Source organism: Perognathus longimembris, chromosome 12 (genome assembly GCF_023159225.1).
Source record: "Perognathus longimembris pacificus isolate PPM17 chromosome 12, ASM2315922v1, whole genome shotgun sequence".
In the NCBI taxonomy this organism is placed as follows: Eukaryota; Metazoa; Chordata; class Mammalia; order Rodentia; family Heteromyidae; genus Perognathus; species Perognathus longimembris.
The window spans coordinates 30,370,530-30,389,400 of NC_063172.1; the positions used below are offsets into that span (position 1 = coordinate 30,370,530).

At 43.8% G+C, this 18,871-nt stretch overlaps 1 protein-coding gene across 3 annotated transcripts in view; it reads right to left on the reverse strand.

The window, feature by feature from the left end:
• Positions 1-18,871, reverse strand: part of Matn2 (matrilin 2) — a 126,467-nt gene that overhangs the window by 30,850 nt on the left and 76,746 nt on the right. For all 3 annotated transcript variants that reach the window (XM_048358620.1, XM_048358619.1, XM_048358618.1), the window contains exons 5-6: positions 13,447-13,569; positions 5,965-6,087 (exon numbers count right to left, since the gene is read on the reverse strand). In XM_048358620.1, coding sequence (XP_048214577.1) covers positions 5,965-6,087; positions 13,447-13,569 — 246 coding nt within the window. The remainder of the gene's footprint in view (positions 1-5,964; positions 6,088-13,446; positions 13,570-18,871) is intronic.

Below are 18,871 nucleotides of genomic sequence, written 5' to 3' on the forward strand. Positions count from 1 at the left end.
ATGATCCAGATTTCTACCTGTAGGTATATACCCGTAAAGACCTGAATACAGGGGCCTGAACAGATGTTTGCTGCCTATGTTCATGGCAGTAGGCAAAAATCCACTTGCAAGCAAAGTGTTCATGGATAAACCGAATGTGCCATACATATAACATGGAACATTCAGCCTTAAAGAAGGAAATTCTGCCACATGCTGCAATACTGATGAACCCTGATGACAGTCACAAAAGAGCAAATAGTATTAGCTCTGCTTGTATGAATTACTCTAGGATAGTCAAGTTCATATACAGAAAAAGGAGAAGGGTTGCCAGGGACTAGCATGTACATAGATGTCAGAGAAAAGGGAGTTGGAGAGGTTCTGTTTGGGATGATGTAAAAAGTTTCAATCTGGATGGAGGGGATGGCTGTCTAACAAAGTGATGGTACTTACTGTCACTGAAGAGTTTCATGGTACAGATCTTTAGCTCAGTGAAAAATCTCACCAACACTTGGAGAGTTGATGGCAGCAGCCGTGTGCTACTCCCTCCCTCTAGAAGACGTTCACACTGGGATGGACAGATGGCTTAAGCCGGAATCCAAAGAAATAACTCATCTGAACAACTAATGTACTGTTTACCAAATGTACACCAAAAAGTTGAAACATGTTTATTGATGGGGGTGGGGAGGGGGAGCAGGGGAGGTTATAGGAATGGAGGGAGGAAGGTTGAGCAAATGTAGTCATTATATTCAACATACATTATGTAAAAGTGAACGAGGAAACTAGAGGGTAGGAATAGGAAAGGGAAAATGCAGGAGAATATATGAGGGGGTGACACTGAACAAGAAGCACTGTATGCATAACCTGACTTAGGGAATTGTAACTCCTTTGTACAACTACTTGATAACCCAAAGCCCTGAGTTCAAGCCACATAACCAATTTAAAATTTTTTTTTCCAGTTTGGGCTGGGAATGTGGCTTAGTAGTTAAGTTACCTAGCATGCATGAAGCCATGGGTTCAATTCTTCAGTACCACATAATCAGAAAAAGCCAGAAGTAGGCTGAGAATACGGCCTAGCAGTAGAGTGCTTGCCTTGTACACATGAAGCCCTGGGTTCCATTCCTCAGTACCACATACACAGAAAAGGCCAGAAGTGGCACTGTGGCTTAAGTGGTAGAGTGCTAGCCTTGAGTAAAATAAGCTCAGGGATAGTGCTCAGGCCCTGAGTTCAAGCCCCAGGACTGGCAAAAATAAAAAAATAAGAAAATGAAAATTTAAAAAGATGCATTCAGGGGCTGGGGACATGGCCTAGTGTCAAAAGTGCCTGCCTCAGATACACGAGGCCCTAGGTTCGATTCCCCAGCACCACATATACAGAAAAACGGCCAGAAGCGGCGCTGTGGCTCAAGTGGCAGAGTGCTAGCCTTGAGCGGGAAGAAGCCAGGGACAGTGCTCAGGCCCTGAGTCCAAGGCCCAGGACTGGCAAAAAAAAAAAAAAAAAAAAGATGCATTCAAAAATACATGTATAAATATCACTTATATATTTTATATTTTAAATTATATTACATAGGCCTATAGAGCCTAAGTTTTGGCCTTATTTTGGTCTAGTCATAAATTAATCAAGTTTGACTTATTCTGCTGACCCTTTCAGGATAATGATTGCACAATTCCTAATTGGATTAGCTTTCAAGTATACTTTTGGTTAAGCATAGGGAACAAACTGTAAGGAATGGGGTGTCTTTTATATTATTTTTTTGCAAGTATATAAGAAATTGGACCAGAAAAAAGGTTTCAACATCTTCACAGTGGGTAGGCTGCCTTGGCTGGAAGTTGAACTGCCTTGGTAATTACTACCAGGGAGGCAGCGGCGGCTCTCAGCTTCCCTCTCCACCCTGTGCTTCTGTCCTTGTCAAGAGTTGCACTTTTTTTTTTGTCGTTTGTGGGGCTTGAACTCAGTGCCTGGGAAAAGTTCCTATTCTCAGTTCTCTGTCTCTGTCTCTCCATCTCTGTTTCTCTCTCTGTCTCTCTCCTTTTTTTTTCTTCTGCCAGTCCAGAGGCTTGAATTCATGGACTAGGGTGCTGTCACTGAGCTTTTTTGCTCAAGGCTAGTGCTCCAGCACTTCAGCCAGCTCCACTTCTGGATGCTTGTTGTTGTTGTTTGAAGGGTGTGTGTGTTTTTTTTGGTGGTTAATTGGAGACTGAGAGTCTCATGGACTTTCCTGTCCAGACTGACTTCAAGCTGGGATCCTCAGATCTCAGCCTCCTGAACAGCTAGAATTACAGATGTGAGCCACAGCACTCAGCTATTTCTCAGTTCTATTTTTTTTTGGTGTGGGAGTGCGCGCACACACACACACACACACACACACACACACACACACACACACACACGCACATGTTCATGCACCAGCACTGGAGCTTGAATGCAGGGCCTGGGCATTGTCTCTCAGCTTTCTTTCTCAAGCCTAGCATGCTACAGCTTGAACCACAGCTCTACTTTCAGCTTTTCGATGATTCATTGGAGATAAGAATCTCATAGACTTCCCTGCCTAGGCTGGCTTCAAATTTCCATCCTCAGATCTCAGCCTCCTGTGTAGCTAGAATTACAGGTATGAGCCACCAGCATCATGCTTATTTCTCAGTTCTTGTTCTCATCCCTGCCACTGATTCACAATACTTTAGTGCCTCAGTTCTTGCAAGTGATCTTTGCCTTACTTCCTCTCTCACAACTTTGTATGCACATAGAGCATCTGGTCTCTTGCCAACCCTCTTGCAGGTCTGGCTCCATTCTGCCCCCTGGTCCAAGGAGAAGGCATTCCTTCTAGGACACAGAGCTGCCTGCCCAAAGCCCTCGGCATTCTTGGAGCTCTGCTCTGCCCACACAGTGGAGGTGGCCAGATTCTGACAGGGCCCAAAGATAGCTGAAGGAATGGCATCCAGCCCAGCTGGTGAGACCTTCCAGCTTAAGGAGCCCTGGCCTGACTCCCAGCCAAACCCCCTCTCCTGGGCCCTGTGCCGCTCTATCTACTTCCACCATCAGACTCCAAGACTCAGAGTTCCTCTTTGCCTACAGCATCTTCAGATTTGGCATCCTGCACTCCCCAACGGATAGGAGACACTGGGCCAGTGGGGAGACGGTGCAGATCTGGGAAATAGAGCTGGGGTTGGAAATCAGGGACAGATCCATATAGACTGGACACAATGGTGCTTCCCTCCATTCCTTACCCCACTGAGGCAGGACTTGTACCTCTTCAAGTCCAACTTGTCTCCTGCCCTTAATTCCTATCACACTGTGGGCCATCTGTTACATGACTCATAGCACTGTAAGTCTTGATTATTGTATACATCAGTAAGCTCAGCCCAGCATGTGTATATGCTCAATAAGTACTGAAAGTCTTTGAAGCCAGTATCATTTCTTTATAAGAACCTACTCAGGGGCTGGAGATATGGCCTAGTGGCAAGAGAGCTTGCCTCGTATACATGAGGCCCTGGGTTCGATTCCCCAGAACCACATATACAGAAAATGGCCAGAAGTGGCGCTGTGGCTCAAGTGGCAGAGTGCTAGCCTTGAGCAAAAGGAAGCCAGGGACAGTGCTCAGGCCCTGAGTCCAAGGCCCAGGACTGGCCAAACAAACAAATAAAAAAAAAGAACCTACTCAGCACCAGGGAGTTTGCTAAATGTTTTCTATGAATTACCTTATTTAGACAACTAGACAATACTGTAGACACTGTTGCTATTTATAACTTGGGAAATGGAGGCATTAAATAACTTGTCCAAGATCACCCAGGGAAAGGCAGAGGTGGTGGGATTTAAAGTGAGAGCACAAGGTCTGTCTCAATAGAGAGGACTGGCTCATTAGCCCAGCTACCACAGCACCCAGGCCACAACCAAGCCGGGCTGCCATCTCATAGTTCACTGTGTTCAGAAGGAAGGGGTTCTGGTAACAGAGCTGTCCACACATGTGCCCATTCTCTCCATCCACAAAACAAACAACCATGGACCAGTGACATGCTGAGTCCAGAGAACTAAACTCCCCCTCTAGCTTCTATCTTGCACTTCTTTCCTTCTCCAGAAGTCCCACCTCACTCTTCTTTGCCAGGGAATGGTTCCTCCTTCAAGACCCAGCCAAGGTCTTTGCCCCTTCATTTCTACTAGCTCATAGCTGGGGCTCCAGAGCTGTATGCTTTTGGCTAATTACACCCTTTAGTCTTAACATACAGCGCCCCCCCCCCACTTGCTTCCAGCTCTGACATTTATAAGCTGTTGATATTAAGAGATTAATGTATAAGAGATATGTTTGTGTCTTACAAATTCAGGCTTAAAAAAACTGCAGTTGTATTCTGTTTCATATAATAGATGAATTTTATTTTATTTATTTATTTTGCCAGTGATGGGGCTTGGGACTCTGAGCCTGAGCACTGTCCCTGGCTTTTTGTTCAAGGCTAGCACTCTACCCCTTGAGCCACAGTGCCCCTTCTGGCTTATCCTGTATATGTGGTTCTGAAGAATCGAACCCAGGGCTTCATGCATACGAGGCAAGCACTCTACCACTAGGCCATATTCCCAGCCCAAATTTTATTTTTTAATGGATGTATGTTTAAAGAATGAAGGCACATAAAGTTTTTGTGACCCTAAATCCTATTTTTTTTTTTTTTTTTGCCAGTCCTGGGGCTTAGACTCAGGGCCTGAGCACTGTCCCTGGCTTCCTTTTGCTCAAGACTAGCACTCTGCCACTTGAGCCACAGCGCCACTTCTGGCCGTTTTCTATATATGTGGTGCTGGGGAATGAACCCAGGGCCTCATGTATACGAGGCAAGCACTCTTGCCCTAGGCCATATCCCCAGCCCCTAAATCCTATTTTTTCATTGACTGTGTCTGAGATGCTTTATCTTATTCAAAATTGCTATAAAAATCTTACCCCTGGGTCCTAATATCTACAGCATAAGCTTTTCCTAAATAACTTTGCCTGTAGCAGAATAATAACCCACACACAGCTCCTAATGTGTTCCTGCACACTTGTATATTTTAAAAAGCATGTCTGAGGTTCTGTTCTAAAACTAGTGATCACCTTTAGTTTATAGATTTTCATGTTCCAACTTTACAAGCCAAAATTAACTCTTGTCTTCATGTGTATAGTTAGAATCAAATAGAAAAAATAACTCAGCTGGGCTCTAGTGGCTCACACCTGTAATCCTAGCTACTCAGGAGGCTGAGATCTGAGGATTGTAATAGGAGGCTAGCCCAGGCAGGAAAGTCCATGAGACTGTTGTCTCCATATAAGCATAAAAAAAGTAGGAAATGGAGCTGTGCCTCAAGTGATAGGGTGTTAGCCTTGAGCAAGAGAAACTCAGTAACAGCACACAGGCCTTGAATGAGTTCAAGCCTCAAGATTGGCACACACAACAATCTTAAACCAAAATCAAATAGTTTAGCTGGAAAATGCCTTCTACCTATTTCTACCAATTCTCCCTGAAGGAAAAGCACATTCAGCTTTTTTGGCTCAGCAATTTTCTGTTTCTTTGTGGAATCAGAGTTGGAGTCCTCAAGCCACAAAGCTTCAATGAAAATTCTCCTCAGGCCGTGTTAGAAAATGACAGAGCACAGCCAGGCTGAGGCAGCAGCAGGAAGGAAAGTGGTCTGAGAGTCAGCACATTCAGCTGAGTGGCTGCTGGAAGAACCTGCCCACATGTGGTCTCCAACAATGATTCTTTCATCAAATATCTGGTACAGTGATGTTGAATCAAAGTAGGCTGCGGTTTTAGGATTATTTAGAAAGGCCTGATACAGGAGAAAGGGGAACAGAAGGTATCAGGTCCCCATGACATACTGCTAAGATAATCTATGCCTGGTGTTTTCACAGCCACACTCCCCTAGCACTAATCCCTAGTGTGTACGTGTGTGTACGTGCCTGCCAGTGTATGTGTATGTGTGTGTGTGTTTGTGTGTGTGTGCGTGCCTGAGTATGGACACGCATATGTACCACTTACTTGTGCAGGACTTCTTATCTGGATTCAGAGCAAATCCTTGGTGGCAGCGGCACAAGTAGGAGTTCTCAGCATTGACACACTCGTGTTCACACCCGTGGTTTTCCGAGGCACAGTAGTCCACAGCTGCAGAAAACAACATAATCAGTGTGTAATTAGGAACACAGAGACAAAAGGACTAGAAGAATAGAAGCAGTCTTCAACTCTTATAAATCAGTATTAATATTGTTGCCACTCCCCCAAAGTATAGATAAATGAATATGAACTCAAGGCCTTTGGAAAAAAAAGAGAGTCTAGGTCAGGCAATTGGCTTCAGAAAATAAAGTCAACAATATATATAAAATTATAATCAAAAGTTAAAGAATGGGGGCTGGGGATATGGTCTAGTGATGGAGTGCTTGCCTGGGTTCAATTCCTCAGCACCACATATATAGAAAAAGGCCGGAAGTGGCACTGTGGCTCAAGTAGTAGAGTGCTAGCCTTGAGCAAAAAGAGCCAGGGACAGTGCTCAGGCCCTGAGTCCAAGCTCCAGGACTGGCCAAAAAAAAAAAAAAAAAAAAAAGGGAATCAACAACAACGAAAAAAACCCACTAAAATCCAGAGAAGAGGAAGTAAGCCTAGCATTATATCATGAGGATCTAATGCCTTCTGCTCCTATTCTTCCTGCATCGCCTTTCTTTAGTCTACTCTGGGGACTGTGGAGTGAGCATCCTTAAGGAAGGGGCCGTCATGGACTGAGAAGGGGAATGTGCAGATGAAGAAGCTCTGTGGGTGACGACTAGGAGTTCCACTGCGACATTAGGCAACTTTAAGGTTGTTATTATGATGTGACTGTAAACAGGAAGATAAAATTGAACCTGAAACTTCATACCAAGGGACAGTTTTTTTTTAAAAGAAAAGCAAAGCTGGGTGCCAGTGGCCCACACCTGTAATCCTAGCTACTCAGAAAGCTGAGATCTAAGGATTGTGGGTCAAAGCCACACTGGGCAAGCAAGTCTGTGAGACTCTTATCTCTAATAAGCTACTCGGAAAAAGCAAGAAATGGTGCTGTGGCTCAAATGTTAGAGTAAAAGAAGTTCAGGGACAGCACCCAGGCCCTGAGTTCAAGCCTTAGGCTGGCAATCAAACAATCAATAGAAAAAGAAAATTGTATATGGAGAAAATAGTGTTGTATTTGATATACTAATTAAAAGATGAAAAGGGGAAAAATTTTTTAAAGAGTAATAGTCTGTGTTGTGTTTATGCTTTTGCTCTCAGGCTTCATTACGTTTAAATTCCAAGTGTAGTAGTACACAACTGTAACTGCTGAACTTGGGAGGCTGAGGCAGCAGGATTGTGATTTTAGTTCCAGCCTGGGATTGTAATACTGTCTCAAAAAGAAAGTTTTGTCTGGGTGTTGGTGACTCATACCTGTAATCCTAGGTACTCAGGAGGCTGAGATCTGAGGATTGAGGTTCAAAGCCAGCCTAGGCAGGAAAGTCCATGAGACTCTTATCTCCAATTCACCATAAAAAAAAGCCAAAAGTGGTGCTGTGGTTCAGGTGGTAGAGCACTAGCCTTGAGCAAAAAAGATTAGGGGCAGTACCCAGGTCCTAAGTTCAAGTCCCAGGACTGCCTCCCCCACAAAGAAGTTTCAGTTAATTTCAGCTCTAGCAGCACCTAATATTTATGGGCTGAATACAAAAGTTGCTATGGTGGGAGCAAGATACTTGTGTTGTCTCAAGGCCTCAATGTCATGGGATATTAGCCATTGTTGGACTAGCTCCAGCTCAATACTTTGAGTTAGCAGCAATCCTTCTAAAAGTTCATTTCCCAACTCTTAAGAATGAATGAGAGACTATCGGACAAATGAATAGTAATGTTAAGGACACTGAGATTAAGGAATAGCAAGCCCTGACACATCCCACAGTCTGTATGTCAGGAGCTGATCCAGCTGTGTCAATTGGTGGGAATCCCCAACTTCAACTTCCTCCTACTGAGGTTTGCCCACCATCTTGAGAACTTCCCATCCTCTGGTCAGAGTGTCTTCTGTCAACTTCGCATCCTCTGATGAGAGTGACTTCTGTCTGTCATCTGGGACTAGCTCTGGCTGCTCACATTTTAGTGTCCTGTCCAAGAGAAGAGCTGCTAGTCTGACTTGAAACTTCTTCCAAGTTGATGGTGTTACAATTATGAATGGTCAGGTCATTAACTAACAAGACAGAAACCCTGAATTGTACTTCTCTCTTGAGCTTCTCTTTCATCTCTTGTAGTAGAATTTCTAAACCCAGCAATTTCCATCCCTCAGAGTGACAACCCATAATTTTGCTGGCCCATAATTTAGATTGGAGAGAAGTCAAAGGTTTTGCTTAAGCATCAAACTGAGCCATACATTCAGAGCTCACCTTTCCTTAGAATGCTGTCAAATATCCAATAGTGGCCTGTGTATTCAAAAGAAAAGTTAAGCAGGTTTTTTGTTTTGTTTTGCTTTTTTTTTTTTTTTTTTTTTTGCCAGTCCTGGGGCTTGGACTCAGGGCCTGAGCACTGTCCCTGGCTTCTTTTTGCTCAAGGCTAGCTAGCACTCTGCCACTTGAGCCACAGCGCCACCTCTGGCCTTTTCTATATATGTGGTGCTGAGGAATCGAACCCAGGGCTTCATGTATATGAGGCAAGCACTCTTGCCACTAGGCCATGTTCCCAGCCCCTTTTTGGTTTGTTTTGAAATCAGGGCTTTGGTGTTATCCCTGAGCTTTTTTTTCTCATAGCATTAGTGATCTATCACTTGAGCCATGATTCTACTTTTGGCTTTTTGTTGGTTAACTGGAGATATGAGTTTCATAGACTTGCCTGCCGGGGATAGCTTAAAGTAAGTTTGCATTTTTAGATTTTTAGGGTCTCCTCTTTCTTTTTCTTTTTTTTTGCCAGTCCTAGGGCTTGAACTCAGGGCCTGGGCACTGTCCCTGAGCTTCTTTTGCTTAAGGCTAGCATTCTACCACTTGAGCCACAGTGCCATTTCCGGCTTTTTCTGTTTATGTGGTACTGAGGAATTGAACTCAGGGCTTTGTGCATGCTAGGCAAGCACTCTACCACTAAGCCACATTCTTGGCCACTCAATAACATTTTCTATGAATCAGTCATTTTCTCAGGACATGATGGCCTTTGGATTCTCATGCTGCTTTTGTTCTTTGTGTGCATAGCTCTCTGAATTGAGGAGGAGAAAGGCAGGATTCAGGCATTTCTGGGTCCTAAAACCCTGGCCTATAAAATTCCATAGTGTCACATCTCTCTACTGTACTTCAGGGCCAGGCTGCTGGGGACATCAGATGAGATCAGCAATACAGTTATCTGGACACAGAAGAACCAATTTCTGGGCATGTGAACCTTAAAGTGTTTTAAGGCCTTGGGGAATTCTAATCCATTCTGCTCTGACATCCTTCACCAAATGTCTTGAGTTCATTGCATAATTTTCTGAGTTGCAAAATTATGAAAAAGAGGCCAAAGTTAGGGGGCAGATGTATAGAAGTGACCTTAGGGTATAACTCAGCAATGGCTCTATTGTTGCAAGTCTGCATCTCCTTTAGCAAAACCCTCTCTCAGTCATTTTTTTGCCTGACATTTTTCCATACTCCTTCCTAAATGGAAAGAGCACAGTAATGCCCTGGCCGTCGCCCTAGATCACAAAGTGCTAAGATCCCAGAGTTGGAAGTCAGCCTTGTCATGATCAGCCTCTGTCCAAAGTGTGAGAAATCATTCAGCTGTCTTCAAGGATAAAAGATACTTGGTGCGAGGTAATAAAAAATAAGACGGACATTTCTGATTTACAATGGGCTCATAGTCTAAAGTTTTCTCAGCAGGGATCAATCTGTAGAAACCACATATTTTAAGGAGTAACATTTGGATTTTAAAGCTTGTTAATAATGAAGTAAAAACAAAAGCAAAAAAAAAATAACCAGATGCATTGTTTTGAGAAACTGAAGAACAAATTTAGTTGCTGAGCATATATTAGAAACACACATGGAGTCAGGCTTACCAAATTTCTCTCTCCCATGGAATGAGTGCATTTATGCCAGATTGAAAAACTCAGGAGAGCCAGGTGCCCACGGCTCACGCCTGTCATCCTAGCTACTCAGCAGGCAGAGATATGAGGATTACAGTTCAAAGACAGCCCAGACAGGAAAATCCATGAGACACTTATCTCCAATTAACCACCAAAAAGTTGAATGTGGAGTTGAGAATTTAACAAAAAGCTCAGAGACAACATCCAAACCCTAAGTTCAAGTCCCAGGACTGGCACAAAAACAAACAAAACAATTTTTAAAAAGACTCAGAGAAGATGTCTTATGGGTTTTTATAACAAAGGAGAGGGGGATGGGCTGTTATGCCCTCCCCAATACCTGAAAATATGACTGTATGTGGGGATGGGGCATCCACAGAGGAAATTAGGGTAAAATGAGTTTGTTAGAGTAAAACTAGTGTTCTATAGGTTGGCATTTTACTGGTTAAATGGAGATGGAAACTCAGACTTATCAGATTTAGTTGACTTCAAAACATAAAGCTTTGTTCTCAGACTCCTGAGTAGCTAGAATTATAGTTGAGAGCCCCTAGCACCCGTCTTCCTTTTATTTTTCATTTTAGTCATACTAGGGTTTGAACTAAGGCACTTACGCTAGAGAGGCACTTTACCACTGAGCCATGCCTCCAGCTCTGTGCTTTGCTGATTATACCTGCTTAGGTGTGCACTTGGGCTGTGATTCACCTATGTTGTGGTTCCCATCATAGCTAGGATAACAGGCACTTGCCACTGTATCCAGCTGTGGGCTCCGAAAAAGACTCATGAACTTTTCTGCTTGGGGCTGGTCTTGAACTACAATCCTCCTGTTCTCAGCCTTCCAAGTAGCTAAGATTACAAATATGAACCAAGGGCTGGGGATATGGCCTAGTGGCAAGAGTGCTTGCCTCGTATACATGAGGCCCTGGGTTTGATTCCTCAGCACCACATATACAGAAAATGGCCAGAAGTGGCTCTGTGGCTCAAGTGGCAGAGTGCTAGCCTTGAGCAAAAAAGAAGCCAGGGACAGTGCTCAGGCCCTGAGTTCACAGCCTAGGACTGGCCAAAAAAAAAAACCAAAACAAACAACAACAACAAAAAACAAATATGAACCAAGAGTACCCATTCCAAACTTTAAAATTGAATAGTTTAGATCTGGGAATGTGGCTTAGTGATAGAGTGCTTGCCTAGCATGCATGAAGCCCTGGGTTCAATTCCTTAGTGCCACATAAACAGAAAAAGCTGGAAGTAGCACTGCACCTCAAGTGGTAGAGTGCTAGCTTGAAGCAAAAGAAGTTCAGGGACAGTGCCCAGGCCCTGAATTCAAGCCCTAGGACTGGCAAAAAAGAAAAAAAAAATTAAATAGTTTATACCTGCTATCTCTACTTTTTTTTAAAAATAAAAAAAACAAAACCACCCATTCCTTATCTGCTATCTACTCTTTTTTTTTGCCAGTCCTGGAGATTGGACTCAGGGCCTGAGCACTGTCCCAGGCTTTTTTTTTGCTCAAGGCTAGCACTCTGCCACTTGAGCCACAGCGCCACTTGTGGCCATTTTCTGTATATGTGGTGCTGGGGAATTGAAACCAGGACCTCATGTATACAAGGCAAGCGCTCTTGCCACTAAGCCATATTCCCAGCCCTGCTATCTACTCTTTATGTGATCTCCCCAATCAATTTTCTGGATCATTATCTATAGCTTCCTCGCTGTCTTTGTATCCCTCATGTTTGATGGACATACAGCAGAGAGTTTAGAAATATTTGCTGAAGTGAATCAATTATTCAGCTCTATGGCTTTTGCTCTAAGTTCTATTCGCTTTGGCCTTGCTGAAACATGACATTGCTGTCATATTGGGGCTGTGTTTTCTACTTGTTCTGACATGTTCCTCTAGCCTCAAACTCCAAATTCCCCTTGCCTGAAAAAAAAAAGAATCTTGCTGGGAATATAGCCTAGCGGAGAGAGTGCTTGCCTCGTATACATGAAGCCCTGGGTTCGATTCCCGAGCACCACATATATAGAAAACGGCCAGAAGTAAGAATTGGCACTGTGGCTCAAGTGGCAGAGTGCTAGCCTTGAGCAAAGAGAAGCCAGGGACAGTGCTCAGGCCCTGAGTCCAAGGCCCAGGACTGGCAAAAAAAAAAGAATGAATCTTTTCTAAAATCCCTTTCTGTTCCCATTATCTCACCGATCAACTAGCCCTGCCTCCTCCGCTTCCTGAAGCTGACCCTAGGCTTTCCTCACAATAGCCCAGTGTCCTCACTCAGTAGCTCCCACTGTTTCTATCCACTTAACAACTAGGAAGGGAAAGAGAAGGCCACAACAAAAATACTATGCATTCAGTTGACTGACACTACTAAATGCTTTGAAGTAGATATTTCTAGAGGAAACAGTATGGTTAAAAAAACAACACAATAAATATTCTTTCTATACCAGGGATAGAATCCAAGAATTTACACATGCTAAGCAAGCTCTCTAACACTGAACTACATCTCTAGGAATACAGTCAACTATCTATAGTGATTTGTTTGCCTTGTTTGTTAGTGTAAGGAGAATGAGATGAGCATACAAAGGCTTTGTAGACAAAGAGGAAGGAGCCATCTATATATAGGGTGCTTAAGAGAACCACCACCCCTTACTATACAAATATAGCTTACCTGACCACTTGATGTGGAGCTACTGAAGTGAGAAGGCGCTCAGCTGACTGCAAGTTGGTGGTTGCAGTTCCAAGCACTGCCCCAGAGTCACCTTCCCTGGGCCTTGGTTTCAGGCTACTATTTGTTTTCTCTCAAAATTATGTCTTAAAATGATGTTTTAGATAGCTGGGCTCTCGGTGGTCACTTGGACCTGTCACTGAACCAAATGCCCAATGCAAGGGAGGAAGGCTTGCCACCATCTTTGATGTATCTCTCAGCATCCTTGTCCATCACTGAGTGAAACTCACGAGCTACATTTAACTCAGGCCACCTCAAATATATGTTCGAAATTTGAGGAAAATCCACCAAGCAATATAACAGACATTTATATTTACATAGATTACTATGTTTGCCTTTTGCTGAGGCTCTGAAAAGCTGATTTCAATCAAAAATGAAGTTCAGGGCCAGGTATGGTGGTTCACATGTATAATCCCAGCTACTTGGGAGGGGCAAATAGCAGGATCACAGTCTGATGCTCATCAAGGCAAAAATTGCGAGATCCTGTTTGAAAAACAAAACGAAGTGCAAAAGGCCATGTGACATGCCTCAAGCAACAGAGCACCTGCCTACCAAGCACAAGGCCTTGAGTTCAACCCTCAGTACTGCCAAAAAGTTCAATTTCCCCTAACTATACCAAAGAATAGAGCACTGTGTCGAAACCCAAAGGAGAATGACTGTGAATATGGGAGGAAAGTAACCCCCTTCTCTGCCTCCTGAGCTTCCCCGTCCTCCCTCACAAGGTAAGTAAGGCAAAAGGATACTCACCCACACACCCTTTCCCGTCCTCAGCCAAAGTGTAGCCACCGTAGCATTGGCAGACAAAGGAACCAGGCACATTCACACAGAGCTGCTCACAGGCATGGTCCTCCGTGGCACACAAATCCTGGACTGAGGCAAAATTGCATCATTAGAACACAGCTCTGGAGAAGTATCTGCAGCACTTGCTACAGTAACTTGCAAAAATATTTTAACTCGGGCTGGGGATATGGCCTAGTGGCAAGAGTGCCTGCCTCATATACATGAGGCCCTGGGTTCGATTCCCCAGCACCACATATACAGAAAATGGCCAGAAGTTGTGCTGTGGCTCAAGTGGCAGAGTGCTAGCCTTGAGCAAAAAGAAGCCAGGGACAGTGCTCAGGCCCTGAGTCCAAGCCCCAGGACTGGCCTAAAACAAAAAAACAAAACAAAAATATTTTAACTCAATATGATCATATGTAGGAAATACACAAAAGAAAATTTCTCTTGTCCTTACCATCCTGAAGCAACCAACCACTTTTCACCCTTTGGTGAGTTTCTGTGTATACAAAAACATTTATCAGCCAGGCACTTGTGGCTCATGCCCTATAATCCTAGCTATTCAGGAGGCTGAGAGCTGAGATCACGGTTCAAAGTCAGCCTAGGAAGGAAAGTCCATGATACTCTTATCGCCCATTAACCACAGAAAACTGGAAGTAGCACTGTGCCTCAAAGTGGTAGAGTGCTAGTCTTGAGTGAAAGAGCTCAGGGACAGACCCAGTTCCTGAGTTCAAGCCCCATGACCAACAACAACAAAAAAGATCAGCCAGGCATGAGAGTGTACACCTGTAATCCCAGCACTTGGTGGCATAGACTAGATGATCAAGAGCTGTAGGTCAGCCTTGGCTACATAGGTAAAGCTGGAAGCTGGAATCAAAGCTGGAATTTTTCTTAATCTTTATGAAGTACATTAAATAATTTTAATATCAATTTATATTTTCCAGTGGCTCTGAAAACACTTTGAAGGCTTCTTTTTTTTGGGGGGGGGGGGCCAGTCCTGGGCCTTGGACTCAGGGCCTGAGCACCATCCCTGGCTTCTTCCCGCTCAAGGCTAGCACTCTGCCACCTGAGCCACAGCGCCCCTTCTGGCCGTTTTCCATATATGTGGTGCTGGGGAATCGAACCCAGAGCCTCATGTGTAGGAGGCAAGTGCTCTTGCCACTAGGCCATATTCCCAGCCCACTTTGAAGGCTTTTGAGAACTATTTTGTCATGAACAAACTTTGACACTTGCTGGCATCAGGCTCTATTCCTACCCTTTGTGTACTTCCGGGCTCTGTAATCATGGTCTCCCAGAAGTACAGAGGTAATTGGCACTGCCTTTGACATTCTGCATCTGGTGCATGGTAAGTGCTGCTACTTTACTGAAAGCTTAAGTCCCTAATTCCCAAGTTCCCGTTGAGAGTTTTCCTCATCTCATTTATCTACAGGAAAGGTTTTTTTTTGTTTTTTTTTTATATTTTTTTATTATCAAACTGAATTACAGAGAGGTTACAGTTTCATATATTAGGCACTGGATACATTTCTTGTATTGTTTGTTACCTCGTCCCTCATTCCCCCTTCCTCCCTCCCTCTTTCCTTTCCCCCTCCCCCCCATGAGTTGTTCAGTTGTTCAGTTCATTTTCACCAAACAGTTTGTAAGTATTATGACTCTAATTCAAAGACAATTACTCAACACCTATCAAGCTGTGTTCTAAATTCTGGGGACAGAGTGATATCAATTATAGCCTTTATAGTACTAAAAGGTTTCCTTCAGGAAAGGTTTTTGACAATCCTCTTTATGCTGTATTCATTCATGCCAGCCATAAGTGAGGAAAAAAGGAGAAGTCAGAGAAGTTAGTTAGGGACAAGTAAGAAAGATTACCAGGGAGAAATAGATGGATGGGTAATCGAGGTTTTATTTTGGTCAAATATTTACTATATATATGCATGAAGTGTTGAGCCTTGGCTCCTGAGTGCAGGAATGCATGTCCGGGTGGGCATCAACGTCCACAGCACTACGCATATATAGAAGGATGGAGAGGTTAAAAACCTCTGCAACCCTCAGTGACTGCCTTTCCTTGGTCCCCACAGTGCAGACATCACACATTCCCATCACAGGGACAACACAGGTGTCATGAAACAGCCACCTCTACCTAGGATTTATTTGAGCATGAAAATGGGAAAACCAGACAGCACTAAAGGGACTGAATATATTAGTGAGAAGTTTATATGGCTAAAAGGTATTGCTACAGCAAGTATAAAGCCAAATTACACAGAAAGTTTAATAAATTCTTGAACCCAATATCATCCCCTAGATCTTATGGCACATAGGTGCTTTTATCTTAAAATATCAAGTTGATAAAAAGAAAAAAGCTATTTATATAACATCTCTATTAAAGGAATTAAATATTTGGATATGAACTCTACATTACCACATTAAAAATGTTTAGGTCACCAGGCACTGGTGGCTCACACCTGTAATCCTAGCTACTCAGGAAGTTGAGATGTGAGGATCACAGTTCAAAGCCAGCCCAGGCAGAAAAGTTCCAGGAAACTCTTATCTCCAATTAGCCACTCAAAAACCAGAAGCAGATCTGTGAATCAAAGTGGTAGAGCACTAGCCTTGAGCAAAAGAGCTCAAGGACAGCACCCAGGGCCTGAGTTCAAGCCCCACAACCAACCAACCAACCAACCAACAAACATAAATAAATAAATAATTTTAAAAATCAAACTGAAATGTTGGAAATGAAGAGCTCAATAACCCAAATAAAAAAACTTAGTCAAAAGCCTAGCTAATAGAAGAGATCTAGCTAAAAGTAGAGCATGAGGAGCTGAAGATAAAAAAACATAGGAATCAGATCAAAGACATGGAGGAAAAAAAACACTCAAAAGATGCACATAGCCAGGTGCTGGTGGCTCATGCCTGTAATACTTGCTGCTCAGGAGGCTGAGATCTGAGGATCGTGGTTCAATGCCAATACAGTCAGAAAGGCCCATGAGACTCTTATCTCAGAAAAGGCAAAAAATAGGCTGTGGCTTAAGTGGTAAAGTGCTAGCCTTGTGTACAAAAGAGGCTCAGGGACAGTACCCAGGCCCTGAGTCAAGCCCTACAACCAACCCCTCCCCAAACAAAGAAGGAACAAACGAAATTTGCAAAACCTCTCAGACTTCATTAAAATACCAAATTGATGTTTCTTAGGTATAGAAGAAGAGATACAAACTAAAGGCACTGAGAACTTATTCCATAAAATAATATCAGAAAACACTCAATTTCAAGAGAAGAAGGTCACCCATGAAGAGGAGACTTACAGAATACAAAATGGAAAGATCAGATCCTAGGCACATTATAGGTAAAATATCAAATATACAAAATAAAACCGACAAGGGATTGCTGTGATGTGGCTTGTATTTTACTAGAAAGTTGGTGCTGATAAACTAGATAGTCTAGTTCCAGTCCCAAAAACGGTGAATGCAAATGTCTTGAGACAGAACCGGTTGGCCCCATTCGAAGAAGTAAAAGCCAGAATGGCTATCAGATGCACCCAAATAACTAAATACCAAATACCAGGTAGAACATGATACCATCCCTGAGCCATCCTCAGCATGGAAGGAACAAAAGAACAAACAGAAAAGGAAGTCCTCATGTCAAGGCACACACCTTCTATCATATCAGAAAAACTGGCTTGGTGTTTGTAAAGCTCCCCCAAAGTCCCCAGTATACGAGAGAGTTAGTGAGCCCAACAGTCAAGAAGTCCCCAGATCCTCTGAGGGACAGATGCCAAGAACCAGGAGTCAGTGGTTCATCATTATCAGAGATCCCAAGACCCAAAGTCCCCCCTTGAAACAAGACGCAGAGCAGTGGCTACTCTTGTCCCCTCTTGGAGTGACAAAAAGAATGCATGAGGGTGCACAGTGAAGCAGGACCTACAGTTTCTACTTGAATTCCAGGATTGTCCCACCAATAGCAGAGCTTGCCAGTTGGCTCCTTGTGGAAAGTCTTTTCATGCTGTTTCTAGAATGTTGGGGATTAACAACCATGGGTGATTTGTATCAACTCAAGGGAAACTATTGAGGGCCTAATCTAATTAAATAAAGATGGAGCAGTAAACACAGGCTGGGCCCTGACCAAACAGCTTTGTTGTCTTCCTGGCAGTGGTCACTTCCATTTGAAACAAGTACAGATGTTTCTGGCTGATTCCTTGTGCTATTGAAAAACAGCATTTCTTTTTCATAGGCTGGGAAGATTCCACTGCAAAGTGATAAAACCCAGCAGGGAGTGGGGGGGAGAGATGTGCAAGGCTTTGGCTTCACAGTTCTCTTATCCTGAACGCACACAGCCTTCCTCTTCTCTTCCTGTGACCTCCATCATGACTCACGACATCAGTCAGGTGTCACATCCTCCAGGACTGCCTGGGCTTAAGGCTCCTTCTCCAGGGCCTCCAGCGCATGATACATATGGCTCCCTCCTGCACTTACAGATTTATCTCTCCCACCCCCAGACTGGAAGGACTGACTGCCTACCCAGGTAGAGCACAGCTAGTCAACTCCATTTGATTCTTCAGAGCCTAGCATAGTATCCAAGTGCATTCAATTAGTGGTCCACAAGTGTTCATTTGCTAAAGGAACACTGACAAAGGCCTACATGCTCTGCCACCCAAAATCTAAAAACACTCCCTCCAGTAGAAGTGGGGCCCTGGGAAGATGAGGAAGATGGGAACTAAACTGCCAGTTGGTCTTGTGCCTCTCCTCCTCAGCAGGAGGTAATCCCACCAGAAGTGGGCTTAGAGGCCAAGCACATCTGGGTGCCTGCCCCCAGCTACAGACCCTGAGAAAACTACCAGTGTGTTCCGGAAGCCCACACCTCACAAGCTGCTGCAGCCCTGAACCAAGCACAGTTCCTGGCACGTTGTAGTTCTTCACCAATATGCGAATGGATTAACACAGGCAGGGCTGTGTTACACATACACAGGGCTCTCCGGTGTCCCAGTTCATCCCTCTTACCTGTACCCCAAGCTCCATTAGACTCAGGGTCATCTCTCCTAAGTCAAGGCATCACACATTTTCTACTATAGTAGGTTTGACCTGACTGCTTCCTTCCTTCTGCCCTGGCACATTATCTCCCAAAAGAATGTTACTGGTCAGGAAGGAGACAGCTGGGAAGGACCCTAAAATGTTCCTTCATTTCCCTTTGACAATGAGAGACACTTTAGAATAGCTCATTTTTACCTTGGAATTAAAGATGGCCATAGAAACTTGGAAGTTATGGCCTCCTTTATCTCCTGCAATCCTTAAGTCAATTCTTCCTTCCTTCCTCCCCCTCCTTCCTCTTTTTAAGTGGCACTAGAGTTTGAACTCAGAGCCTCATGCTTGCTTAGCAGGCACTCTTACCTATTGAGCCATGCCTACAGCCCCTT